The 27,382-nt window shown below is 35.5% G+C and overlaps 2 protein-coding genes across 5 annotated transcripts in view; both read right to left on the bottom strand.

Annotated features, from left to right (window-relative positions):
- Positions 1–135: 135 nt before the first annotated feature.
- On the bottom strand, positions 136–20,523 carry zgc:165582. 3 transcript variants are annotated; one of them, XM_068215411.1, is made up of 3 exons: positions 20,433–20,523; positions 19,438–19,520; positions 136–4,131 (listed from the first exon to the last, which is right to left on the bottom strand). In XM_068215411.1, the coding sequence occupies exons 2-3, from the start codon at positions 19,442–19,444 to the stop codon at positions 3,044–3,046; spliced, it is 1,095 nt and encodes a 364-aa protein (XP_068071512.1). In that variant the 5' UTR covers positions 19,445–19,520; positions 20,433–20,523; the 3' UTR covers positions 136–3,043.
- Positions 20,524–22,620: 2,097 nt separating this feature from the next.
- LOC100150142 (4-galactosyl-N-acetylglucosaminide 3-alpha-L-fucosyltransferase 9-like) overlaps positions 22,621–27,382 on the bottom strand; it is a 144,769-nt gene continuing 140,007 nt past the window's right edge. For both annotated transcript variants that reach the window (XM_073945037.1, XM_073945038.1), the window contains exon 4: positions 22,621–23,948. In XM_073945037.1, coding sequence (XP_073801138.1) covers positions 22,867–23,948 — 1,082 coding nt within the window. In that variant the 3' untranslated portion in view covers positions 22,621–22,866. The remainder of the gene's footprint in view (positions 23,949–27,382) is intronic.

Raw genomic sequence — 27,382 nt, 5'->3', positions numbered from 1 at the left:
TGCTTAGACTTTGCAAACTCAGAAGATAGTCAATGCAAAAAAAGAGAAGTGTTTTAGCGGAATGAAAAAAATTCAAAAAGAGGTACAGTATCTGACATTACATAAACCCAAGGACCCGGTATGGTGAACAAAAACCAGGAGTCAGAGATCCATTTATTTCAAGAAAATGTTAATAAAGTTTTGTCAGCAGAAGCCAGCTTCAGCGCTCACAATGAGTTCATAGAGTCTCATAACAGTAACGATTTACTCTAACAGAAGGTCGCTCATTACAAGGTTGCTATGCCCTAGAAAATTTCAGGCTGGATGAAACAGATGACCATATACAATCTACACCTACTGCCATAGGATTTACAGTCATATCTATGATGATTATTTATTTAACAAGTGAATAAACGTCAGACATAAGACCAACCCCTATGAGAAGCTTTAAAATAATAAAATTACAAATGACAAAAGAATTAAATACATTTCTAACATGAAGTAATATCAGCATTGCTGCTACCATGCTACCAACATATCAACAGTTGAGGTCCCAATGACCTCTTGACTTGGCCTTGTAACAAAAAACAAAAAACAAAAAAAAAACAAAAAAACACTTGGCAAACAGAAAGAGGAATCGACACACATTAAATTACAGGTTTACTCTGAAGAGAGACAACCCAATGGTCAACAAATAAACCATGAAATTAAACACTTATTCAAAAGTTTATCAATGATCATCAAACATCGGAAATGATATATGCTAATATACATAAGAGCGGCCATTGATCCTGCTACCTCTCATTCTCATCACATTTTTGTCACATCACATTGATGGGATTCAATCATTTTAAGAGTTTTCTCAATGATGAATAATTTCCAGTGCACTGATACATATGCTACCTTAAAATCTTTTGCTTGTGCTTTGTAGGCTAAATTGAGTTGATCGATAATACATCTGTGTTCTTGGTAAAGAACTTGCAGCAGTTTCAACAATCATTGGCACTGTTTTGGAATTGCACTCGTGTACAGACAATACATTTTCCCTCCAAGGCTGAGCTACAGTTCATCACTGGAACAGAACAAACTTAACTAAACTAAACTGAAAATAAGCAGCAACAAAACATTAAACACAGGAACTCATGAAAATCATGTCATTAAATTATTTCTCAAAGGGATAGTTTACCTAAAATATGTTTCACTATTTACTCAACCCCAAGTGGTTACAAAACTTAAAATAAGATATTACACAAAATAAGATATTCTACATAAAGACGAAAACCTGAAGGCATTGACTTCCAAAGTAGGACAAACAAGTGGTACAAAAGACAATGATTACAGGTTTTTAATCTTCTTTAGTGAAAGATCTGTGTGGTGTGGAAAATTAATTTTTAATTTTACTAATACACTGATTATTATAAAACCTCTATTTCTTACTATAAACTAATGGTCTCAAACTCATATTCTGGAGGGCCACAGCTCTGCAGTTTAGTTCTAACCACCTCCAACTCACACCTGCTTAAGCCTGGCTTATACTCTTCGCGTTCGCTAGTTCACTTGAGTGCGCATGGCGAATGTGACATCATTGCTGTGTTTGCGGAGGTTCACTTTGGGTGCACGCGGCATGATTTAAGCTGGCGGAGTGCACGATTTTTTTTGAGACTCCAGCGAAGTTCTAACGGCATCACATTTGATTTGAGTTGATTATGAAGTACTTTAAAGAGATTTAGTCTGAAACCATACGACTGTACAGACATCTTTATGTCTGCAACCAATTGAATAATTACAAAACTAAAATGAAGTAATAAATTAATTATTTGTTAACTGGGAAGGAATATTTAAACCTATCGGTTTACAATATACTGATGCCCTGTTTTTAGGCTTTATTAGTGATAATAGTCAGGAATGTTGACCATTATTGCCTTTTTAGCATAAGTAGAGAACAAAAACTAGCCAGACAGTAATGTGTCAATTGTGAAGCGTGCTAAAGTATTTTTTATAAAGTGTACTTTTTTGCTTTTATTCTTGCCAAAATAAAAATCCACATGCAAAGGTATAAATGCAAAATTTTGGTATCATTTAAAAGAAAACCCTTTGAATTTTCATAAAACACTATTAAAAGTGTTTAAAATAACTGTATATGTTGTCTGTGTTATAATAAACACCAAAAAATATGGCACTTTTTTGTTTTTGGAATAAATTTTGAAAGTGTACCTTTTAGGTTCTGTGTAGTCTAGCGTGCTGTAATTAAGTTTGGACCACGTCAGACATATAAAAGGATTACTTATGCACATAATTGCTGTACAAAAGCAAAAAGAAATAAGGTTTGAAACTAGCAAAGTTTGAGTAAATAAAAGCATTTGAAATTTTGAGTGAACTGTTCCTTTAAGGCCAATTTATACTTCTATGTTGAGTGCAGGTGGTTGACATGTAGCCTTTACACAGTCACATAACCTTCGTCATTCAACCATGCGCACCTCTCAAAAATGTAATTACACATCACAATGACAAGACCTATGATTGGCTGGCTTAGTACAGTTGTGAAAAATGTGGGCGGGGTGGGCTTGAAAGTTTAATAAGTGACAACTTAAACTCTCACTGCTGACACTTTCGTCCCTGAATGAGGCAAGTTTTTTTTCCCTACTTTTTACAGAAGCAATAAACACAAATGCACCGTAAACCCAACCACCGGAAAGTAAACTTGACACGATAGAAATCCCACTGCCAAATGCTGCATTTCAGAAGTCTGACCACTGAATTATAAATTCTCAAAACAGCATCAGCTTCGTTTACGGAATGTGCAGTGGGATACAGCAATCATTCCATGCTGAAGTATAAATTGGGCTTTAGATGTCAGTTATCACAAAAAATAATAATGGAAGCAAAAAGAGGATTGCAAATCTACTCCCTTTAGTGGTGATAATTATGGGATTTGCTTAGATGTATCAGCATCTAATCCCTATCTTGGCAATTAATGAATTATCATTTCACAGAAAGTACATCAGTGCATTGACCAGGCAGTCAACCGTTTTAAGAGCTGCCTCAATTGCAAAACCCATCCCATTTAGGTCCCATCATTGATGGCATCCCAGTACCAATTGTTAAGGTTTCTAAACACCTGGTAGTCTTTTTTTGTTCTTATATACTGACAGGCACGGCACGCATGCTCTTCAGGATAGCTAACAAGTTTAATTTCAAAGTGTTTTCTCCACTGAAAATACTTTTTGTATTCGTCGACATTCTTGTCCAGTGACAGCAGGTGTTCAGCCAGTTTCTGAGGGCTGGAAAAATCCTTCACGTGGATGAAAGCATCTTTCGGCACAAATCTCTCATATATGTATCTTGGAGCCCCAAGAGCCACCGGCACTGATCCAAGGGTGAGAGGATTGAACAGCTTTTCTGTGATGTAGTCGTAGTGAAGGTTTGTGTTCTCAAATGAAAGATAGAACTTACATCTAGTTAATGTTTCCTTGTATTGCGTGTCACTTAATTGTTTCCCAAAATGTCTCCCAAGGGCATAAATGTCGATGTGCTTTTTTAGCTCATTAAAATAAGCTACCCGTTCATGCCTCTCATTCCAGTTGCTCACTATCCAGCAAACTAATTTGTCTTTCTTGTCCAGAACTTGTGGGAAAATCTTATCCTCAGTATCTTCACTTTTAATAATAAATTGTTCACGAAGCACAATATCAGCATCCCGTCTGTAATTCAACGTCACATTAAACAGGTTGTTCAGACCGTCGAGTCGTCTTGTGTTTTCTGGGGACTCAAAGTGCATCCATATCCATTTCTGGAAGAAGGGTCGTGGCTTTGTGGGTAAATTTGACAGGTCATTTTTAATGTCTCTGTGATTTATCAGTACTCCATGAGCATCATCGTAAAGCTCTCGATCTACAGTCAAGTGACAGCCATCTATATTAAATTTTGCACTGCAAGAATTTAAATCAAATTTTTTTCCAAATGGCCAAATCCATATGAGCAGGATAGTGCTGTTTTCCAGAGGCTTCTCTTTCAAAGTTGTACAAGTCGTGGTGTATGACAATGTGTTATAATCAGTGCTCAAGTATCCAGAATATACTAAAAATATGTTCAATCCAACAGAGATAAAAAGAAACAAATAAATAGGATTAAATGCTGCTGTGGGCTCTTGATCTGTGGAGAGAGAGAAAAAGAAAGAGAGCAATTCAATATTAAATCATTGTCCTTGAGAAATGGTTCAATCACATTTCCAATGTACTGACATGTACTCGTGGTGAATTTGTTCAGTATATTCTAGAACAAAACTGACACTGCCAACTAGACATGAACAAGACCTGGCTATCAACTTAAAAAAAAATGCTGGGGTGTGTGTGCACAAGGATTGATAGTCAAACAATCCTTGTGTCACCTATAATCAGAAAACTAAATCAACAGTAAAAAACTTTACACAGAGAATACAAACAGCAGGAAAACAAAAATAACAGGAAAAAATGGAAACACTGGAAAAACACCCAGGTGGGTAGGGGAGAAGCGGATGAGACAGAAGTAGCTCTGGCAGACAACCAAAGTTGAGAGGATGAGAGTTGGATCAAGGATCCTGATAGCAAAACAACAACAACACTGATTTGATGTCAGATTTTTACACTCATTTCAAAGATGCTAAATAGACACAAACAGACTTAAATTTAAGATGTACAAACCTCGGTTAAATAACTTATTTAACTGTATTAACATAAGAAACGACAAATTAAATTTGATCAAAACTAAAATATTACACTTTACAAAAAATACAATTGCACCACTATTGTTATGCCACAGTCTAAAAGGGTTTTATGTAAAATACCTACTGCATTTCTTTCAAATATTGTTCGCTCCTTTCTCACATATGTGTCAGTGAGCACTTATTTACTGAAATAATCCATTTACTTCAGGGGTGTGACATACATACAGTTGAAGTCTGAATTATTAGCCCCCCTTTGATTTATTTATTTATTTATTTTTTTTTTTTTTTAATTATGTTTAACAGAGCGAGGTAATTTTCACAGCATGTCTGAAAACATTTTTTTCTTCTGGAAAAAGTCTTGTTTGTTTTATTTTGGCAAGAATAAAAGTAATAAAAAAATGTAAGCAATTTTAAAGTCATAAATTATTAGCCTCTTTAAGCTATATTTGTTTTCCATTGTCTACAGAACAAGCCATTGATATACAATAACTTGCCTAATAACCATAACCTGCCTTGTTAACTTAATTAACCTAGTAAAGCCTTTAAATGTCCCTTTAGGCTGTATAGAAGTGTCTTGAAAAATCTAGTTAATTATTATTTACTGTCATTATGGTGAAGATAAAAAAAAAAAAATCAGTTACTAAAGATGAGTTATTAAAACTATCATGTTTAGAAATGTGCTGAAACAAATCTTCTCTCCCTTAAACAAAAATTTTGAAAAAATAAACAGGGGGGCTAATAATTCTGACTTCAACTGTAGATGCTGACTAGACAGCATGATTATTGGACAGCTGTGCCTTAGGTTGGCCACGCTAAAAAGGGCAGTTTTATCATATTGCTATTGCCTGTTAAACTAGTCTCACAACTCCCACCAATATCCATGAACTATTGAAACCTCCTTATGGATTCGGAGTTCAACCTTCCAATCCATCCCAGCATGGATCAACGTTGGTCCTTTTTCTCATTACAGGGCTCGAAATTAACTTTTTTACTTGGTAGCACCGGTGCTCCCAACTTCAAATATTTAGGAGCACCAAAAAATTTTTAGGAGCACCAGAAAAAATTTAGGAGCACCCACCAAAAATGAATGAGCACCGCTGCAAATTGTTTTTTAAGGGATTTATTGTATTTTAAAACAACATTAATAGGACTGACAAAAACCAGAAACAACTATCTAACTAATGCTGCAAAGACATTGATATTTGTGTGCAATAATTCAAAAATGAATGTCTAATAATTAGGCTATAGAATATTAATGATGATGAAAATGACAATAATAGTAACAATGAATTCCATTTCTCATTATGATGCTGCCTTGAATGTGCATGAATGTATGTTATCTGCTATAAAATGTCAGTTACTTTATGAAAAATAAATGTATAGTTTGCATCAAACAAAAATGAAGCATTGCAGTAAGAAAAATTTATTTTGTGCTGCTGTTTTTATATGCATGTCAATTTAATAAATAATATTTCTGCAACAAAACAAACAAAAGATTATAATAAATCATTCAATTCAATGTAAAAGCAGCAAAGCAGTCATCAGTAAATATATAAAAAAATAATATACACCTCAAACAAGAATAGACAAAAGAAAGTAAATAAAGTCTCACTTCTATCACTCTTTAAAAGTTTTGGTTTCAGTTTGTGTCAATTTAAATGTTCAGTCTGAGATGATCTTCATGTTTCTGTGTTAGTGGAAAATCAGGCGAGTCAGCCGACCCAATTCATGTGCAGGCAGAGCAGGATTCTTGCGTTGACCACCGGCCCAATACCGGTCTTTGTTATGAGCCGCAGTTTCAGTGTAAACTTAGTAAAGGCGAGCTCCTTTGGCGATGATATGTACAGTATTAGATTTGACTTTTAGCGGACATTTGCGCTGAACACGCAGTGAATGCAACGCATGGGGATTCGGGCGCCTTCTCCAAGAAGCGCATACTCGATTGATCTCAGCTGGCGGATCATTATTCACCTCGTGACGTGTCATGATCGCTTTCATCTGTGCCTCAACTTTAGGTGGGGTTTGCAAACCTGTGTGCTTTAAGTTTTTACTCTTCAGCCGTTTGCATTTCCCGTGGTCATAAAAGCTCCTTCCCTGTCATCTGACAGCGGAATATCTTGAGTGATTGACAGCTAATATGAACCAATATAGCGGCAGGGAAGAGCGATTCAGCACGTTTTAGAAAAAACCAAAACAGGTCGCACTACAACCATTATCTGCAGTCGCACTAATGCGCCCAAATATATTATGAGGTCGCATAGATTAATTTTCGGCCGCATATGCCCTTTCGAGCCCTGCATTACTTAATGTATATGATTATTTGAATCTGTATTTAATCTCAAATGATTTTGACTAATGAATAAAGTTAACACGTTGTTTAATATAAAATAAGAATATTCAGAGCATTTGCCTGTCTCTTTGTAATTCTATTTTCAGGAGCCACCAAACCAGGCCAGAGGTCATGGAGACCTTGAATGGAACTGAAGGGCTTGATGATTGAAAACAACTGTTTATATATTTCTATTGCTAAGTGTTAATACTGTATAAAAGGATTTTGATATTATTAATATTATGTGTTAAATTCTGTTTGAAGTGTTTTTTATTCAATATATACTTTGTGTAGTAAGAATATAGTTGCTTGAATGTAGAATATAACGATTTAACCAGTTTTGATAAAGACTACTGAGAGTAACAAACAGATTGTACTTGTAGAATGTGTGTGCATTCTATTCGATTGTGTATCCTTTCACAGGTCTGGGGCCAGCTCTAAAAAGACTAATGGATGTCTTATGTTTATATGCTTGAGATTTTGAGATATTGTTCAGAATTGTACATACGCACCTACATGGAAAATTTCCCAGTTTATATGTTTTTTAATCAATATGTACAGTATGATGCAGTTAATGATGTTATGTGAGAGTATAATTAATGTTGATTTATGATTGTAAGCAGAGCGGCTTAGGAACTCATTGCGAGTGTTGAAGCTAGCTTCTGCTAATGAAAGTGCAAACTCTCTTCAGTAAACTGGCTCTTCTTCATCTGATGGACTAGTCCTTCTTTGGGTTATAATCACATTCTCTCTAGTTGCACCACCCCCAAACATGAGCATTGTGATGGCTGAGCCTTTCCCTGCTGTTATGTGAAAGGCTGTAGCTGTGTTCAGAAACAAGCAGTAAGCGCCAAAACTACAAAGGTGAATTTGTGTGAAGGTGTGTGACACACGCAAGTGAGGATGGCGGCAGCAAAAAAAAAAAAAAAAAAGGTGGACATAAGGAGCTTTTTTCAACGAAAAGTGTAAGTCACATAAACTCAAGTTCCCTACTGAATAAGTCCATCATGATAATGCCGTTAATACTTGTGTTTTCCCCCACTTTTATTTTATAGTAATTAATATGCCCTGAATCTAAACTTACCGCAGAATAAACAGCTAAATTTAAAAGTAAAAATTACCTCTGTGAACTCTCCTAATCTCTCAGGGTAGCATGACCAATTTCAGTTGAAACAATTTGTCAGAAAAATACTGGCTGAGCTCCATCTTTTATTACCTATAAATAAGACAAAAGTCTGCAGCCGAAGCACATCTTGTTTATCTCATTTCAAATCAGTTGTGTTGGTGTATAGAGCCAAAAATGTTAGAATTGTGTTGATGTCCAAATATTTATGGGCATAAATATATATATATATATATATATATATATATATATATATATATATATATATATATATATATATATATATATATATATATATATATATATATATATATATATATATATACACACAATAAAACAACAATATTTACAAAAGTATGTTTAGGTCAACTGGTTTCTACAAATAATTCTATTGTACTTATAATAATTCTGATGTTGAATTATGTTTGAGATATAGGCCTATGCTTGCAATCTGTCATTGACAACATTTTTAGACCTTTAAATTCACTGGTAAAATTAGCATTACATAGAGTAGTTTTACCGACACTGTAAATATGTATTTACATGCACAACTGTGTGTTCACTATGAAAGAAAAAACATATTAAATGCTTGTTGCAATCATAACTCTAAAACGCGATATGATTATTAAAATGATGTGCACGCTTTCGGTTTCATTTTCACTGCTAAGTGCTGTTCATACTTCTCGAGCGGCTCTCAAATGATAACTCTGTGCCACAAACTGAATATTATTTACAACTTTATTACCTGCTACTCACAGCCCATGCAGGTTCTGTTCGCTAAAAAGTAAATGCGCGCCCACTCACTCTGTGAAAACAGCTCATGGTCAGCAGCTCACGTCACTTGTGATTTCCTGACCGTTAATACATCATAGTATGAAGACAAAAACTAAATTTTTAGGTGAATTATACCTTATAAATACAGTATGTGCACATATAAAGAGTCATGACTCTTTCAGCATCATTTGAAGGTGTCCATTTCGCTGAACAATGTTTGTAAAACTATGAAAAGACTCGTGCAGCCGCCTTTGCTTCTCTCCTGAACTTGAAAATATGATTGGCAGAATCGTAGAAATGCTGGATTAAGATCGTCTAGGGGTCGAATCGAGATCGCAATCTTTTTTCGATTAATTGTGCAGCTCTTCTTTGTGCATTTACGAAGCATGTTTCTCACTGGTGAATGGACTTGACAAACCACCAGTAGAAACACTATTCTCTCACTTTCTCCGTCTCTCTCTCTCTCTCTCTCTCTCTCTCTCTCTCTCTCAAAAAAAAAGAAACACTCCTCCTCCTTACTCTAGCACTTACTTCTGTGAGCACTAACAGCTGCTTTGTATAATTAGCACTTCTTGTGTGTATTGCCTCTTCTTTTTGAATTGCTAAACGCCTCTATGTCACTTTGGACAAATGTGTCTTCTAAATGACTGAATGTATGCAAATAAACAACATATCATGTTGCAGCATGATAATGCACAGCCACATGCTTTCTTTACCACAAAATATCTAAATTTCCTGTGTGTGACTGAAACCTGGATGTCTGTTAGTGAGTCAAGCTCATTTTCAGAAGTTTTACCGCTAGACAGTACATTTTTAAATTCTCCGAGGTCTACTGGACATGGTGGTAGAATTGCGACATTTTTAAAACGCAATTTAATTGTCTGCAGTTGTCTTCATATGCCTATTCAATTTTGAACTGTGTTTTTAAGTTGAACGGTATTGATCCTGTGCTTTGTGCACTGGTATATTGGCCTCCAAAATATAACAAAAAAACTTTATAAAGGATTTTTCTGACATTTTGGCTGAAGTTTTGCCAAAATATGATTATTTTTATGGTTATTAATTGTTGGGGATTTATATATACATGTTTGCTGTGCTCTCAAACCTATGGTTGAAGATTTTTTAAACCTTATTGAGTCTTTTAATTTAGTACAGTTTGTAACCAGCCCTACACATGAGCATGGGCACACACTAGATCTGGTATTAACATGTGGTCTACCTGTGTGTAATATCAAGATATGTGATGCAATTCTCTCTGATCACATGCCTGTATTGTTTGAGATCTGTTTTCCTTGGGATCCTAAATCTAGTGTCCCCTCTTGCTACTGTTTTACAATAAGTCCTGAAACTACTGTACTGTTTAGCGATGCTTTTAAAAACACTGAGAGCTGCTCAACATCCCTTCACTGCCCTAATCCTGAGGAGTTCATTTTAATGTTTAACTCCACTTGTAAAAACATATTGGATACTGTTGCTCCATTTAGGACTATACAGTCCAAATCTAAAGTTGAACCTTGGTTTAATGAGGTCACTCGTGCTGTAATGCCGCCTTTCCACTACTCACGACATTTGAACACGACTGTCGGAAAATGCTCCCTTGTGGCAGCCGCACAGTATTTTCAGTGTTGTCGTGCACCATGGGGGAGAAACTGATTGACACAATGTCTGAAATAAAGGAGTGCAAAAGCAAGAGCCTTTGTTCTCTGTGCGTTTACATGGTTTAATGAATGAATGAATACTAGAAACTCATAGACCGCAAAAATATTGGAGGGAATGTGGAGACAACATTAAAATATATATTTTTATTTCTTTCTTACTTACATTTATGAACAGAAAAGTTTTTTTTTTTTATATATATAGACTTTTTAGTTTCAAAAAATAACCAAATAAACTCCTATTTCTCATCTCGCGCGCACGGATCTGCTTGGACAAAACTGGAATAAATCATATCCGGTCGGCAGGTCGCATACGGTTTAGTCGCAGGAGTTCAAATATTTCAACGGATCCGCAGCTCAATTCGGATTCAAATTTTCCGCATACAGAGATAATCGGTACTCCACGCAGCTCTCGGACTGTTCTCCATTGGAAATGAATGACTTCCGGTCTGTCGCTTGTCGTTTGTCTTGTGCAGTGAAAAGGCGGCTTAGGACAGGAGTGCAGGCGAGCTGAGAGACGTTGAAAAAAAGACAGATTGCAGATATCTTTGGATATTTTAAAACAAAGTCTAAATAAGTACCAGAACACAGTTAGAAATTAAAAGTCTAAGTATTTTTCTGATGTTATTTTTAACAATTCACATAAGCCTTGTGTGCTTTTACAAACTATTAATGCTGCTTTGAATCCTCTGCAACCAATGCATTAAGAGTTTTCTCTTGATATGTTTGTAGAGTTTTTAAATAATATTGTTGATAAAATTGTCACAGTGAGGTCACATATTTTACTTCCCTCAGTCGATCCATCTACCAATATTATCTGCTCTGCTGTTTTCAAGCAGTTTGAGCCTGTTTCTCTTTCTTGTTTAAGAGATGTTATTGTCTAAATGAAACCATCTACTTGTGGTACTGATGCACATTTTTTAAAGAGTGTTTTTTAATCAATTGGTCCTTCAATTCAGATAATTATATATAGCAGTCTCACTACTGGTTTTGTAACACACAGTTTTAAACATGCAGTAGCTGAACCATTGATCAAAAAGGCAAATTTGAACAGTTCAGTTCTTGCCAATTTTAGACCCATATCAAAACTCCCATTTCTTTCTAAAGTTTTAGAGAAGGTTGAATTTATGCAACTGCAATCATAGACCTACATGGGTTTCAAGAAGGGTTCCAGTCTGGTTTTAAATCTTGCCATAGCACATAAACAGCACTTGTAAAAGTTTTTGATGACTTGTTGCTAGCCACTGATACAGAAGATCATTCTGTTTTTTTGCTGTTAGATCTTATAGCTGCTTTTGATACATTAGACCATAACATATTAGTTTCTCGTTTAAAACGTTGTGCTGGTATTAGGGGTATTGCCTTGGAATAGTTTCGGTCATAGTTATCTGACAAAAGCTTCTCTGTTCGCCTAGGGGAGTTTATGTCCTCGTCAGCACCTTTTTCATGTGGAGTACTGCAAGTTTTTATTCTTGGACCTATTCTGTTTTCCTTATATTTGCTTCCGTTAGGGTCTATTTCTATAAAGTATGGCATTTTGTTTAATTTTTATGCAGATGGTGCACAGCTTTGTTTGCCCTTAAAATGGAAAAATGCTGGGTCCATAATGTCATTGTTGGACTGTCTTAAGGACATTAGATCTTGATCGGCACTAAATGTTTTAATGTGCAATAAAGAAAAGACAGAATTGGTGGGATCCCGGGAACTTAAGATTGTCTGGATCTTGGTGTGTTAAACCCTTTAGTGAAACCTAATGTAAAAAACCTGGGTGTTACTCTGGATAGTGACTTAAAACTGAATAAACAAACTAATTCTGTAATTAAAGCTAGTTTTTTTCCAGTTGAGGCAATTATGCATTTTTTGCCTCTTTACGAATTTGAAAGGGTTATACATGTTTTTATCTCGACTCGGCTAGATTATTGTAACGCCCTATGTGTGGGAATCAGCCATCCCTCCATTACTCGTCTGCAGATGGTGCAGAATGCTGCTGCTCTTTTACTGACGGGGACACGCTAACTGGAGCACATGACACCCATACTGACTTCTCTTCATTGGCTTTCTGAACAGTTTAGGATACATTTTAAGATTCTAGTTTTGGTGTTTAAATGCCTAAATGGACTAGCACCAAGATACTTGTCCTCATTAATCCAATTGTACACTCCATCAAGGGCACTTAAATGGGCTGATCAGCTACTTTTGGCTGTTCCACACACAAGATTAAAAACCAGGGGGGATCTTGCCATTGCAGTGGTGGCCCCCAAACTCTGGAATAATTTGCCTCTCCATGTATGGCAGGTCGCAACCTTTTCTGTTTTAAAATCTAATCTGAAAACCCATTTTTACCCTTTTAATATCATATGCGAGTATTATGTCTGTTGTATTTGTCCTTTGTTATAGTATGTTCATATAACACTTTGGTAAGCACTTGTTATTTTTAAAATGCGCTGGAAGCTAAAACAATCTTCTTGTGTGACCAGCATACTTGGACATGTGACCCGATGAGCATATTTGGGATGCTCTGGATCCCTAAAATATGACAGCATTTTCCCGTTTCAGTCCCAAACAACAATCTGATCGACTCCAAGAGGCAAATGATAGTCACATAAGAATCTGACTGGTTTTCTGACCCTCAAAAATGGGAGTAAAAACAAAAGTGTTGCATTTATATTTTTGAGTGTATAATGAAAATGTATAATTGCATGTCTGTATTGTATTGTGGATTTTTCCAAGGCATGTATAATTTAAGTCACCATTAAAAAGTTATAGGTACAGTTATAAGTTTGTTTTAGATTTGGCTGTTGCCCCAGCTGTTGTCATATGCTACGTTAAGTAAGCTTGAACTTCGGAACACAGCAACATGTGAAACTTTTCACATGAGCTTTTTTTTTTTGGTCTAGGATATATGAAGGAAAGCCAATTGGGTATAAAGTTCAGTGTGACAGCAGTTTTATTGGTGAAAATGTCTTTGTAGAATTCAGGCAGAAATTGCAGGTTTAGTATCTGACACAATATATGATCAATTATAAATCAATTTAATACAACATACATACTGTACAATTTAGTAAAAACTGTGAGAGTAGTTTTGCAGATACCAATGATTACCAGAATAAGGATGATACATTTAGAAGCTGTCAGAGAATTACCCAATAGCTGTATCATTAACTGAGTAATAAATGATTTACGTGGTTCAGCGGCATCTGTTTAATTTAGATCAAAGATGTTAAAACATGGTCCTGAACCACCACTGTACAGCAGACTTTATCTCCAACTTTTCTGGAAGTTGCCCAGTAAACATAACGATAAGCTGGTTTAAGTGTGTTTAATTTGCGTAGGAGCGTACACCTTAAGTAAAATATGCAGGACAGTTGCTTTCCAGACTAGAAAGCTCTGATTTAGAGGGGTATGTGATATAATGCTACTCATGTTGTCTGAACTTTATGGTTAAATTGAACCCTTTTGTGCCCATATTTCTCTAACTGGTTTCATGCAGTCTTGTTAATAGTGTCTTACAGTGTATTGTATGCACCATTCAATGTAACGTTTGAATAGAGGGAGAACATTTGACATTTAAACTTTAAAAGACATCAACAACAGATCGATTTTTATTCATAAACACATTTATTATGCTAAAAAGTGGAAGACCACACTGCAGGCAAACGTTGCCTGAATCAGATTTTTTTTTGCCCACATGTGACTCAGATCTGTTTTGGTCTTGACAGTGTAAACCGCCAAAACCGAATGGAATCTGATGTTTTAAATTCAGATTTGTGCCACTTTCATATGTGGAATTAAATCTGATACAGATCTGATGTTTTCCAGCGCAACCACAATGTGAACGGTTATGTAGGATTTCATGTGACTTTTACATCATGTACTATGATTACATGCCTCATCATAGAGTGGAGGAACTAGAAGGCCAATCAGCTGCTAGCATAAAACTAATTCCCTCGATAAAATCCTCATAGGATTTCCCCACAGATTTTTCGAAGATTGCAAGTATTAAGCTCTGTGTTCAAATACTGTTCATTACATTTACACGTTTTGTCCAACAGGATAATCTTTACACGATATTATAACTTTTACCACTTTTGGATCTTAAATGCAAACGCCTTTTGGATCTTAAATACAAACGAAATAACTAAAAAGCTAACAGTAGGCCATAAACGGACGACAGTGCCTTCAAGGTGCTCGCCTGTGACGTCAGCACCACCCTGCTACAGACAGGGTTGTTTTAATCTTATTTTCAGAAATTTGGTTCATGACAAAGACTTTCTCTCTCGATTTGGTAAATTATAATATACACTATATAAACAAACATGTAAAAATAATATATTGTTTCAGTATTATTGCAGGTATTAAACATGCATCGTTATTACACGTTTTGAATAGTTTTCCCGTGGGAAATACATTTGATTTCCTTTACAGTTGTTGGATGTTGTTTTATAAATGTGCCTGATATTATTATCATATGACATATCTAAATAAGTGTTTCGCCCATGTGCATATAGCCCGCTTACCTAAGTGAGAACCTAGCTATGGCAGTCCATTACAAATCCCAAATTCTTTTTCAAAGACGACAGAAATGAGGGATACATCTATTACAATCATGCCAATCCCATCATGGATAATGAACAACATTCAAAATTCTTTTTTTGTCAGAAAGTACATCGAAAAACAGCCCATACAGTCACTTATGCTATAAGTTTTAAGGTGAGTGTAAAAGAGTTTTGGGAATTAGTGTAAATATTGCAGTTATGACATAGTTAAATGAAGAAAAAGATGCAGAAAATCATTAGATGTACAGTGGAAGTCAGAACTATTAGCCTCCCTTTGATTTTTTCCTTTTTTTTATATATATATATTTCCCTAATTATGTTTAAAAGAGCAATTACATTTTCACAGTATGTCTGATAATATTTTTTTCTTCTGGAAAAAGTCTTATTTGTTTTTTTCCGGCTGGAATAAAAGCAGTTTTTAATTTTTTAAAAGCCATTTTAAGGACAAAATTTTATAGCCTCTTTATGCTATATATTTTTTCCAATAGTCTACAGAACAAACCATCGTTATGCAATAACTGGCCTAATTACCCTAACCTGCATAGTTACCCTAATTAACCTAGTTAAGCTTTTAAATGTCACTTTAAGCTGTATATCTACTAAAATATTACGTATTGTTATCATGGCAAAGATAAAATAAATCAGTTATTAGAGACAACTTATTAAAACTATTATGTTTAGAAATGTGCTGAAAAAATCTTCACTTTCTTAAACAGAAATTTGAAAAAAATAAAAATAAACAAACAGGGGTGCTAATAATTCTGACTTGAACTGTATGTTAGTAAAAAAGAATCATGTTAAAATGTCAGTGTATAGTTATATATTTGGACAATGTATTCAAACATTTGGTTTCATGAGAGCAGGAAAGAAACAAGCTGTACTATGTAAAGCTGTATCTTCATAAAAAAAGCTCTATTAAAATAAATGATCAACAAATGAATCTTGATGTCTGCTAGTGTAGGCATTATATACAAACAACATAAATGCCCAAATGGAAAAATACTACAAACTGTAAAATACTTGACCAAATAGTAAATGAATCCAAATGCCTGACGCAAGCTGTAAATTTAAAGTGGGCTGTGTTCCAAACAGATCAGCTCGATGACATACAGTATAATGCCTTCAACATATCCTCTAGTCTTATTTAGTAACTTGATAGCAACCATGTTTTTAAAGAAGCGTAACCAATTTAAAAAAATCAAGAGTGAGATGTAACTGATGTGTTTTATGTCATAGAATAAAACATGAAAGTATCTTGAGTTTGTGTTAACTACAAACCTTATTAAAGCAATTTAACTGAAATCTCATCGAATAACATCCGGAAACTGCTAAAATGCTACCTCACTTCCCAGTTTCTGCATACAAACTGACAAATCGTAATAGTTCCTCCACTCTATTCTGTGCTGCAAACATCATCTACTCCTCGGCAGCATAAAATGGCACACAGGGCAATTACTTTACCACAGAAAGTTGGTTGTTCATTTTGAAAAAATAAAATAAAATAAATTAAGGCAAAATTGGTGCTTGTTAACCAATCTGGTTAAGGATTGGACATGGGTTGATCACAAAGCTGAAGAGTGTTGGGGGTGTTGCGGAAATACATGAAATACACCACATCATATTAAGTATAATCTGACAACGTGCTTACTTCATGCACAAAACACATTGTGTGCATAATTAGACATTTGTGCTGTCCGTAATTGTATGTAATTTTGCGCATGCGGGTCAGTTTAGGACCATTTACACTGCAAATCTGATATTAGCCACATTTATAACAATGTGAACAGCTATGCAACAAAATCAGATCTAAGAAAATATCAGATTTGAGCACTAAGCCTTGCAGTGTGAACGTAGACATAATCTCATATATACAGCAAATAAGAAAAGACAAAGAATATTTGTCTTAAAGTGGTGAAAACACACATTAGTTGCCACAAAAGACTACTGTTCATCACAAAGATAAATGAAAACAGTTGTTTAAATAGAATTGAGATTCTGAGAGATTAATTGTGTTGTATTTCTTGCTTCAAGCTATGTCCACACGTGTACAGGTATTTTTGTAAATTAAAAAAACTAAATAAATAATAATTTTCAGTATATATCAAAATAACCTATAAAGTGCTTTCAAGAGCACGCCAAAGCAACCGAAGACAGTATACTCCATTCTCAATATACTGCAAGTCATGTTGGCCACATCAGAAACCACAAAAAGGGTGTGTAGCACTGCATTCTGACAGCTCTAATCCAAAATTAAGTGGAATTACTGTCAATGTATCACTATACATGTTACAAGCTCTGTTAGCACCGGTATTAGCAGAAGTATTTTGGTTATGTCAAATATTATGCAGATGACCATGTTGTAAGCAACTTTGTTTATTGCGCAAAATCTAATGATGGTGCAGACAACCAAAAACTCTGGTTTGGCTGGCTTAACAACAACACAGACCCTGGCACTTTTAAAAATCTTCACCCAAACCAAATATTTAATTTCAGTGACCAGACATTGCATTTTTGTGTTGACAAACAGTCAAAACAAGTAAAAAAATACTTTATTTTGCGGTGTATCATATTGTATATAATAAAGTAAAGATATCCATTAAAGAGTTATTTAAAAAAAAAAAAACTATCTTTATTAACCTATTAGCACAGTATTTTCATTTTTTTATTGATTATTTTATTTACTGACTGATTTAAAATCTTACAAGTTAAAAAAAAAAAACTATAGCTCTCTAAAAAATGTTTTGTTTGGATGAACCTAGAATGCTTCATAATTATATAAATATATATTAATATAAAGTTTATTAAACATGTAATGATTTTTAGTGAAATGATAAATGCCTTTGTTTGGGAGGGTTTCCATTTTGCATCCTAGAACTAGGGCCAGGAATCTGAAAACTTCATGAAACAGGAAGGATGTCAATATTTTTTTTTTCTCTTAAAATCTTTTATTTTTTGGTTGTTTGCCAGCATGTCAGAAAGAAATAAAACACGGATAGAGTGTAAAACTATGCTTATCGGCCACTTTATTGGGTACACCAGTCCAACTGCTCGTTAATGGAACTTCTAATCAGCCAATCACATGGCAGCAACTCAATACATTTAGGCATGTACACATGGTCAAGTTGATCTGCTGCAGTTCAAACCGAGCACCAGAATGCAGGAAAAAAAGGTGATTTAAGTGATTTTGAATGTGGCATGGTTGTTGGTGCCAGACATTTGGTCTAAGTATTTCAGAAACTGCTGATCTACTGGGATTTTCACACAAAACCATCTTTTAGAAAAAGAAAAAATATCCAGTGATCAGCAGTTCTGTAGGCGCAAATGCCTTGTTGATGCCAAAGGTCAGAGGAGAATGGCCGTACTGGTTTCAGCTGATAGAAATGCAACAGTAACTCGAATAACCACTCGTTACAGAGGTATGCAGAAGAGCATCTCTGAATGCACAACACATCAGACCTTGAGGTTGATAGGCTACAGCAGGAGACCCCAATGGGTGTCGCTCATGTCAGCTAAGAACAGCGAACTGAGGCTACAATTCAGACAGACTCATCAAAAAGGGACAATAGAAAATTGCAAATTGGTCTGATGAGTCTCAAGACAGAAGGTGTCTGCGACAGATGGTAGGGTCAGAATTTAGTGTCAACAACATGAAAGCATAGGTCCATCCTGTATCCATTCCTTGTATCAACGATTCAGGCTAGTAGTGGTGGTGTAATGGCGTGGGGGATATTTTCTTGGCACACTTTGGGCCCATTAGTACCAATTGAGCATCGTGTCAATGCCACAGCCTGAATATTGTTTCTGACCATGTCCATCTCTTTATGACCACAGTTTACCCATCTTCTGATGCCTACTTCCAGCAGGACAACACGTTATGTCATAAAGCGTGAATCATCTCAGACTGGTTTTCTGAACATGACAATGAGTTCTTTGTACTCAAATGGCCCCCACAGTCACCAGACCTCACTCTAATAAAGCACCTTTGGGATATGGTGAAACGGGAGATTCGCATCATGGATGTGCAGCCAACAAATCTGCAGCAACTGCATGATACTATCATGTTAATATGGACTAAAATCTCTGAGGAATATTTCCAGTACCTTGTTGAATCTATGCCATAAAGGATTAAGGCAGTTCTGAAGGGAAAAGGAGGTCCAACCCAGTACTAGTAAGGTGTATCTAATAAAGTGGCCGGGGAGTGTGTCCATTACTTGTAAAAGAAAAATGGCAATTATAGTTGCCAGTGGGCTTAAATATGTTAATCTTCAAAGCAATAACATTTCAACAATGTTACATTTAAAGAACAAAAAAAAACTTACTTGGCATGGTTCTGCTGGTGTTTGCAGTTTACTTGGACTGTAGTTTATTGATGTAAGTTAGCTGAGTTCACAGTGGTGTTTCGCTTAGGAGGCAGGAATCAGAACCAAGACCCTTTGATTAAAATCAAGTAAAGGGATCAGCACAATAAACATTACAGTCAAAACACAAGGTAGTGATTGGCATAATGTTCTTCACATTTGCATATAGTTAAACAGACATATGAAACAGAGCAGTGTCTTAAAACCGGAAAGTCATCCTCACCTGGGGGGAAAGCAATCCACAAAAGAATCTGACATATGGCAGTAATCTTACATGCAAATGGCACGAATAATAAAGTCAACCTTTTTGGATTGCACACATATAAAACGTATGTCAGCAACATGTATTTCGTAATATTGTATTTCGTAATATTGTACTACATCAAACAAGCTAAATCAATTCCAAAAACATACTCGCAAAAAATCCACTGTGAAGTGATATCTTCATACAGTGTAGCTAAGTGTATGGTCTCAAACAATAAACAGTAAATAGGCTACATAAAGAAATAAAGAAATAGCAACAATACCCATCAATAGTAGTAAATATTAATTATGTTCATTAGAAACCCTGCAGTTCTTAATAATAATTTTATTTATTTTATTATTACTAATAGCGTTAATCGTTTACGACACGAACGTTTACGACACACAACGCGCTCACACAGAGGTCTAATCCGTTATCTCAACCGGGTTTTCTGCGTCATTACTGTACATCCTGATCTATCGGCGGTGTAAAAATTACAGAATGACTATTAACAATAAACGATGTACAGTAAATACTGCTCAAATATTAACATGCAACGCAGCATAAAAAAAAAGTCATAAGTTAACTAAACCCAAGTATGGTAAACATGGTAAACGACTGTCCTCTGTTTTTCATCACTGATAATCATTGCCACTATGTGAAACTTAGCATATATTCAACGAGACACTCATAGAAATGCGGAAATACTCACATTTTGTTCAGTCCGTATGCTGAGGTTTTTCAATTTTCAGTAGACACTTCAGACGCTTCTGAAACTGAAAGTGAGTGACGCATACACTGCTAGCGATCTGATTGGTTGTACTTTTTTTGTTGTTCCGTTGGAAAACGCATGTAGGGCCACTGGAGAGAGTGTGTGTGTGTGTGTGTGTGTGTGAGAGAGAGAGAGAGAGAGAGAGAGAGAGAGAGAGAGAGAGAGAGCTCTATTCTTGAATAGACACCGCTGTGCCTGAAAAATAGCTCCATAATTACCATTATTATTACCATAATATTCATTTTTTAAATAATCGATGACAGACTTTTCAGTATACACAATAGCCTGCTGAAAGTGTTTAAACATTGACATCTTATAAAAGGAAAGAAAAAAAAAAAATAAAACAAAACAGGGCATCACACACAAATATTAGATTATAAGACACATAGTTATTCTGGCTATTTGATAAAATAATAATAATAATAATAATAATAATAATAATAATAATAATCAAAATAAACTTTAGGGTTGTGTAAAAGTGTCCAAAGTTGGGGTTTATGGAGCTAGATTTGTTTCTTTATTATTCAATCAAAATTATTTAATTTTAAGAAAAAAATGAGTTCAAAGTAATTAAAAAATAAAAGATTGCAAAAAAAAAAAAAACATTTAATTATAAAAATGACAGAACAGAAAGCAAAATGAATGAGCACACAATGAAAATCTGGTGGTTACTGCATAAAATTGCAATAGTTTATTTTTAGAAGTGCAATTACTATTATTATTATTTTTAATCAATTAGGCCTATGTTTTTTTATTAAATATATAAATATTGTTTTATTTGAAATCTTTTTTATGAAAATGTAGCTTATTTTGGTCAAAAACTTTATATGTTTATTTGATAAAGACACAAAATTAACCCTGGTATACATGGGTTTAAAAATGTTTAACTCGCAAGCAAAGATTCTAGATGTCTAGATTCAAAGATTCAAATCTAACTTCATAGGGGTTTAATTCTCCATTTAGATAAGATAGTAAGTTTACCTAATATTAAAAACAATTCAGTAATAAATATGGTATTTCTAACGTTAAATCTAAGACCAGGGTACAATCAATTTAACTCCTAAACTTTGTGATATTTCAAAACAAATCAAAAATAAACTGCAACATTGAAAAATGCACATGTATTCTTTTACACAATTATACCAATGGAGCACTTGTAATTTATATGAAAAAGTTTTAATGCTTAATGTTTAATGTTTTAATGACAGAATATATTCTGTGAGGAGTTTTAAAAGACATTGGTTTGATTTGTAACATTTTGCCAAATATAAGAACCCTCCGAAAATGTTGCCACTCAAATGAAGGAAACATATAAGCCCAAACAAATTTAAACGGAGGTGGAAAGATAATAACAAAAAGAGATTTAATCAACTGGTTACTGGAGTTATCATTGTATCATTACTTATCATCAAGTCAGTTTTATGTAAAATAGATGTTTTGGAACTTTACATTTGTGATCTCTGAATAAAAAAAAAGTTTTAGCAGAGATGAAATTCATAAAATTATTGAAGTAAAAAAATTACATTTAAAGTAAATACACAGTTTATAATTCTCAAAAACTGTTCATACGACTTATTATTTATTATTAAAATAATAATTATAATAATAATAAATAATAATATTATTTATTATTAAAATAATAAATATTTCAACTTAAATATTTAAATTTAAAAGTTAGGCTAGATGGAATAGTGCTACTTACTTATTGCTTGTTGTTAAACTAAATAATAATCTACATTATAGATGCTGTAAAAGGTCCCTTATGAAATTGAAAATAGTCACATCAATCTTTCACCAGGAGATTTCAGTGGACAACTCTTCCGTGCATAAAACCCAGTCATAAAGCAAAACAATCTACATAAGCTTTGTGACTAAAATACTTTTAAAAAACAACATTACCTGTCTAAAAGAAATACATCAGCCATGGTGTTGTCCTTGCACCATGCACGCATGGTTAGATGGCAGATCTGCATGAGCTGCTGCAGATGTACAAATGCCCAATTGTTGACAGAAAGTTTAGGCTACTTATCAGAATGTTGGGAATTGTCAGCTTGAAAAATTTTTAATTTGATAGATATTTTTTGTTTTGTTTTATTCCTCAACCAGAATATAAAAATACATGTAGATCATTTACTTTAATCATTACTTTTGGAATGTAAAGAGACTTTCAACCAACAAAACAAAAAATGTTTCTAAAGACAATCAACTACACCTTTAAATATTTGCAAACATATTATGGTATATGATTTAGAAGAGTCAAAAACATATAACTTTAAGAATTTTTGTAAACTTTTACAAAATGGTGCTGGCCAGATGTGTTATCTAATATTTTGACAAAAGCCAAACAATATACACATAAAAACATCCCTGACATTTAGATTCCATCATTGATGGCATCCCAGTACCATTTGCTAAGGTTTCCAAAAGCCTGGTAGTCTTTTTTTGCTCTTATATACTGACAGGCACGGCACGCATGCTCTTCAGGATAGTCAACAAGTTTAATTTCAAAGTGTTTCCTCCACTGAAAATACTTTTTGTATTCGTCAACATTCTTGTCCAGTGACAGCAGGTGTTCAGCCAGTTTCTGAGGGCTGGAGAAATCCTTCACGTGGATGAAAGAATCTTTAGGCACAAATCTCTCATATATGTATCTTGGAGCCCCAAGAGCCACCGGCACTGATCCAAAGGTGAGAGGATTGAACAGCTTTTCTGTGATGTAGTCGTAGTGAACGTTTGTGTTTTCAAATGACAGATAGAACTTGCATCTAGTTAGGGTTTCCTTGTATTGTGTATTATTTACTTTGCTCCCAAAATGTCTCCCAAGGGCATAAATGTCAATGTGTTTTTTTAGCTCATTAAAATAAGCTACTCGTTCAAGCTTCTCATTCCAGTGGCTCACTATCCAGCAAACTAATTTGTCTTTCTTGTCCAGAACTTGTGGGAAAATCTTATCCTCAGTGTCTTCATTTTTAAGAATAAATTGTTCACGAAGCCCAATATCAGCATCCCGTCTGTAATTCAGCGTCACATTAAAAAGGTTATCCAGACCGTCGAGTCGTCTTGTGTTTTCTGGGGACTCAAAGTGCATCCATATCCATTTCTGGAAGAAGGGTCGTGGCTTTGTGGGTAAATTTGACAGGTCATTTTTAATGTTTCTGTGATTTATCAGTACTCCATGAGCATCATCGTAAAGCTCTCGATCTAGAGTCAAGTGACAGCCATCAATATTAAATTTTGCACTGCAAGAATTTAGACCTAATTGTCTTCCAGATGGCCAAAACCATATGAGCAGGATAGTGCTGTTTTCCAGAGGCTTCTCTTTCAAAGTTGTACAAGTCGTGATATATGCCAATGTGTTATAATCAAGGGTCAGGTATCCAGAATATACTAAAAATATGTTGAAACCAACAGAGATAATAAGAACAAAATATACAGGATAAAATATAGTTTTCTGACCTGTGGAGGGAAAGAGAGAGAAAATCAATATTACTTTATTGTCCCCAAAAAGGATAAAGCACATTTCCTTATGTTCTGACAAGCAGTGTTGGCCATGCTGATTTTAAAAATTAATTAGTTTTCATTACTAGTTAGTTCTCGGTTAGTATCTGAGTTCTATCATTTTAGAAGTTACTAATTCCCAGCGAAAGTTGTATTGATTCTTAAGAAAAAAACAATCATATATATATATATATATATATATATATATATATATATATATATATATATATATATATATATATATATATATGGGAAAAAAAACTTTATATTGAATGAATGAACATACATGTATACTATTTTATTGTTGCTGTTAGAGAAAGTGAGAAACTCCTTTGCATTGCAATTTTGGTAAGTATTATTATTTCTATATTGGAACAATAAAACAGATGGTTTTTCAAATGCATTGGACAAATAAGATTACTTAATCAAAATTATTTACAACATAGAAATGTATGTAGGGATGGATGTATGGATCTTTAATGTTACCACAGTTTAAACATTTATTTTATTTACTGTTAATTTATTACATTATTAACATTCTAAAGGTACAATCTAGTTTGAGGTTGAGCAGCCTTTTAGGAACTAGTTATTAATAATTAACCCTCTGGGGTTGGAAAACATGCAGGCACATTTTAATTAATTTGTTTATTGATGATCATGAAAATTTATGGTCATACAGGTGATAGTAAAACATATTTTAAAAATGCAAAGGGTCTATTTTTAATTTATATTAGCATTTAATAATTACTAACAAAACAATGATGTAAAATATCAAACAGGATGAATGCTTTCTCTATTCTGTCGACATGAATGAGAAACATGCAAGAAAATCAAGGTTTGAATCTCCATAAATATTTGCCTCAATTACATGAGAAAAACATCTGCATGCTTGGAATGTCTCCTTTTAAATGAGTTTACTCATTTTTTTTATACAAATGTTTACTGATTTTATAACCTTGTCTGTCCTAATTATCAGTAATGATATCTCACCTACTGAAATGCACATCAAATTATGATAAAATTGTTTAATTTATTATTTTTAATACAATTATTATATTATTAAAAAAAATAATACAAAACAGCTAAGATTTTTTAGAATCATTGTTTTACTGTAGTCTTTTGTATCTCGTGATCATCAGAAATCATTCTAATATGCTGAATTATTGCTCAAGAAACACCTAATTATTACAACAGTGTTAAAATCACATGATAAACGCTCTGGTTACTAACATAACTCTTGTTCCCCGAGGAGGGGAACAAAAATACTATAAGTGGATTTAATCCACATATGGGGGATTTGGTTCAGAAAGCCAATTGTCTGAAAGAGTATGTAAACGGGCCAATGAAATGCCAAATGAATTGGCAGCGTCAGCTTGCGCACCTGATGCTTGTTGCAATCAATTTAGCATAAAAGCAAGAAGACACAAACCTTTTTAATCTGAAGAGACTGATACCTACAGCTAAGTAACAATCATTATGGCAATGCAATATAGCATATCCGGTCCCCGAGGGGTTACGTTAGTAACCAGAGTGTTTCCCTTCGGATAGGGAACTTCAATGCTATAAGTGGATTTAATCCATGTATGGGGAAATGTCTGAAAAACGCCATAATGACTGGACCTTATCTTCGCCTCCGATGAGAGGATAGCCAGGCATAGCGTGAGCACTCCTGCATCATAGAGAGGTGTGGTCTTCTAATGTGATCCCTGGCCCTTACTTATCCCACTTCAAAAAAGATTTACGGATTTAGATATATTTTTCGGGAGCCGCAAGCGTCTATATAATTCTAGGAATTTAATACGACAGTACGTTGGAAAAGCATGCAATCCCGATAGGGAGGACGCTGCAGAGACCACCTGCTACCCAATGGGGAGATATGATGGCAGAATATATGGACTAACCCTGAGAAGGGGGAGTACACATACCTGTATAATAAGATGGTTAGCGGAGAGGGAAGACACGGGTTCGCCTGTGAGGGGGGATTGCACTGTGGCTGAATAAGCATATGCGATTGCCTAGTGGGGATTACGCATAGCGGGCACCTATACCCAAAATGCGGGCTGACCAGAGGGCAGACCTACAACGTAGTGGGCAAGCGAGTGACTCCTCCGCTGAGTCAGTGCTGGGGGCCTCGGAGGAATCTGCAAGGCTCACCTAAGAGGGGAACTTTACTAACAGAGTGAATTAGCGCACGTATCCCCGTGTTAGGGAGAATGGCGCAGCAAGCGTGTTTTAACACCTTAGCGAGTTGTTTCCTCAATCAACAAGGGTTACCTAATACCCTTGAGGAAACCAGCTCCACTCACAGATTGTAAAACCTTGCCAATGTACTAGGTGTCACCCAGCCCGCAGCTCTACAGATGTCAGATGTCAGATGTCACGGCTCGCCCTGGCTCTGGTAAGCGAGGGAGATGGCATCCACTATCCAGTGGGTCCTCTGTTTCGATAGGGCACTTCCCTGCTGAAAAAAATCTTAAAGATACTGAGTTGAGGTTCGAAGGGATCTGACGCAGGCTAGTGAGAACGAGGGCGAGATCCCAAGAGGGCATGAGTGGGGGGCGGGATGAATTAATTCGCCTAGCACTTCTGAGGAACCGGATGATGAGGTTATGCCTTTCCACGGTGATGACAACTACCACATCTTGATGAGTGGAGATGGCAGCCAAGTAACCTTGAGTGTGGAGGGTGACAGCCTGCTCTCCAGCTTATCTTGGAGGAAAGAAAGCACAACGCAGATCTGGCAAGTTCAGTGAAAAAAAAAAAATCAGTGAATAGACTCCACTTCAGGGCGTAGGCGCGCTCGAGGAGGGGGCTCTAGCCTGAGTGATGGTATTAATCACCACAGTCGGTAGGTTACCTAAGTCTTCTTCTCGTCTAAGGTCCACTCGTGGAGGTTCCAAATATCGAGGCGAGGGTGCCAGATCTCTCACTGTCCCTGAGAGAGTAGGTCCTCTCTCAAAGGAATGTGCCAGGGGAGGGCTGCCATTCAGGAGAGCTCTGACATCCAGGTCCGGTTGACTCCGGAAGAGCAGACGGTGGGCGAGCTGAGACATGCGTCAAAAGCGAATACCCCCCATGCAGTTGATATATGCCACCGCCTCCGTGCTGTCCGTCCTGACCAGCCAGTGCTGTTGCTCCAGCACCGGAAAAAAAAAAAAAAAACGGTGGAGAGCGAGGAACACTGCCAACAACTCGAGGCGATTGATATTTCAACGCAACTGGGTTCCTTTCCACAGGCCCACAGCTGCATGCCCGCAACACACAGCCCCCCCAGCCCATGCTGGAAGCATCTGTTGAAACAACAACATGACTGGACGCCTGTCCTAGAGGCACTCCAGCCTGTGGAAAAGAGGGGTCGTTCCAAGGGCTGATTGAACGGCAACACAGCACAG

This window comes from Danio rerio, chromosome 3 (genome assembly GCF_049306965.1).
Source record: "Danio rerio strain Tuebingen ecotype United States chromosome 3, GRCz12tu, whole genome shotgun sequence".
Classification (NCBI taxonomy): Eukaryota; Metazoa; Chordata; class Actinopteri; order Cypriniformes; family Danionidae; genus Danio; species Danio rerio.
Note: the sequence above shows the minus strand (reverse complement) of the source record. Positions and strands in the feature narration are given on the sequence as shown.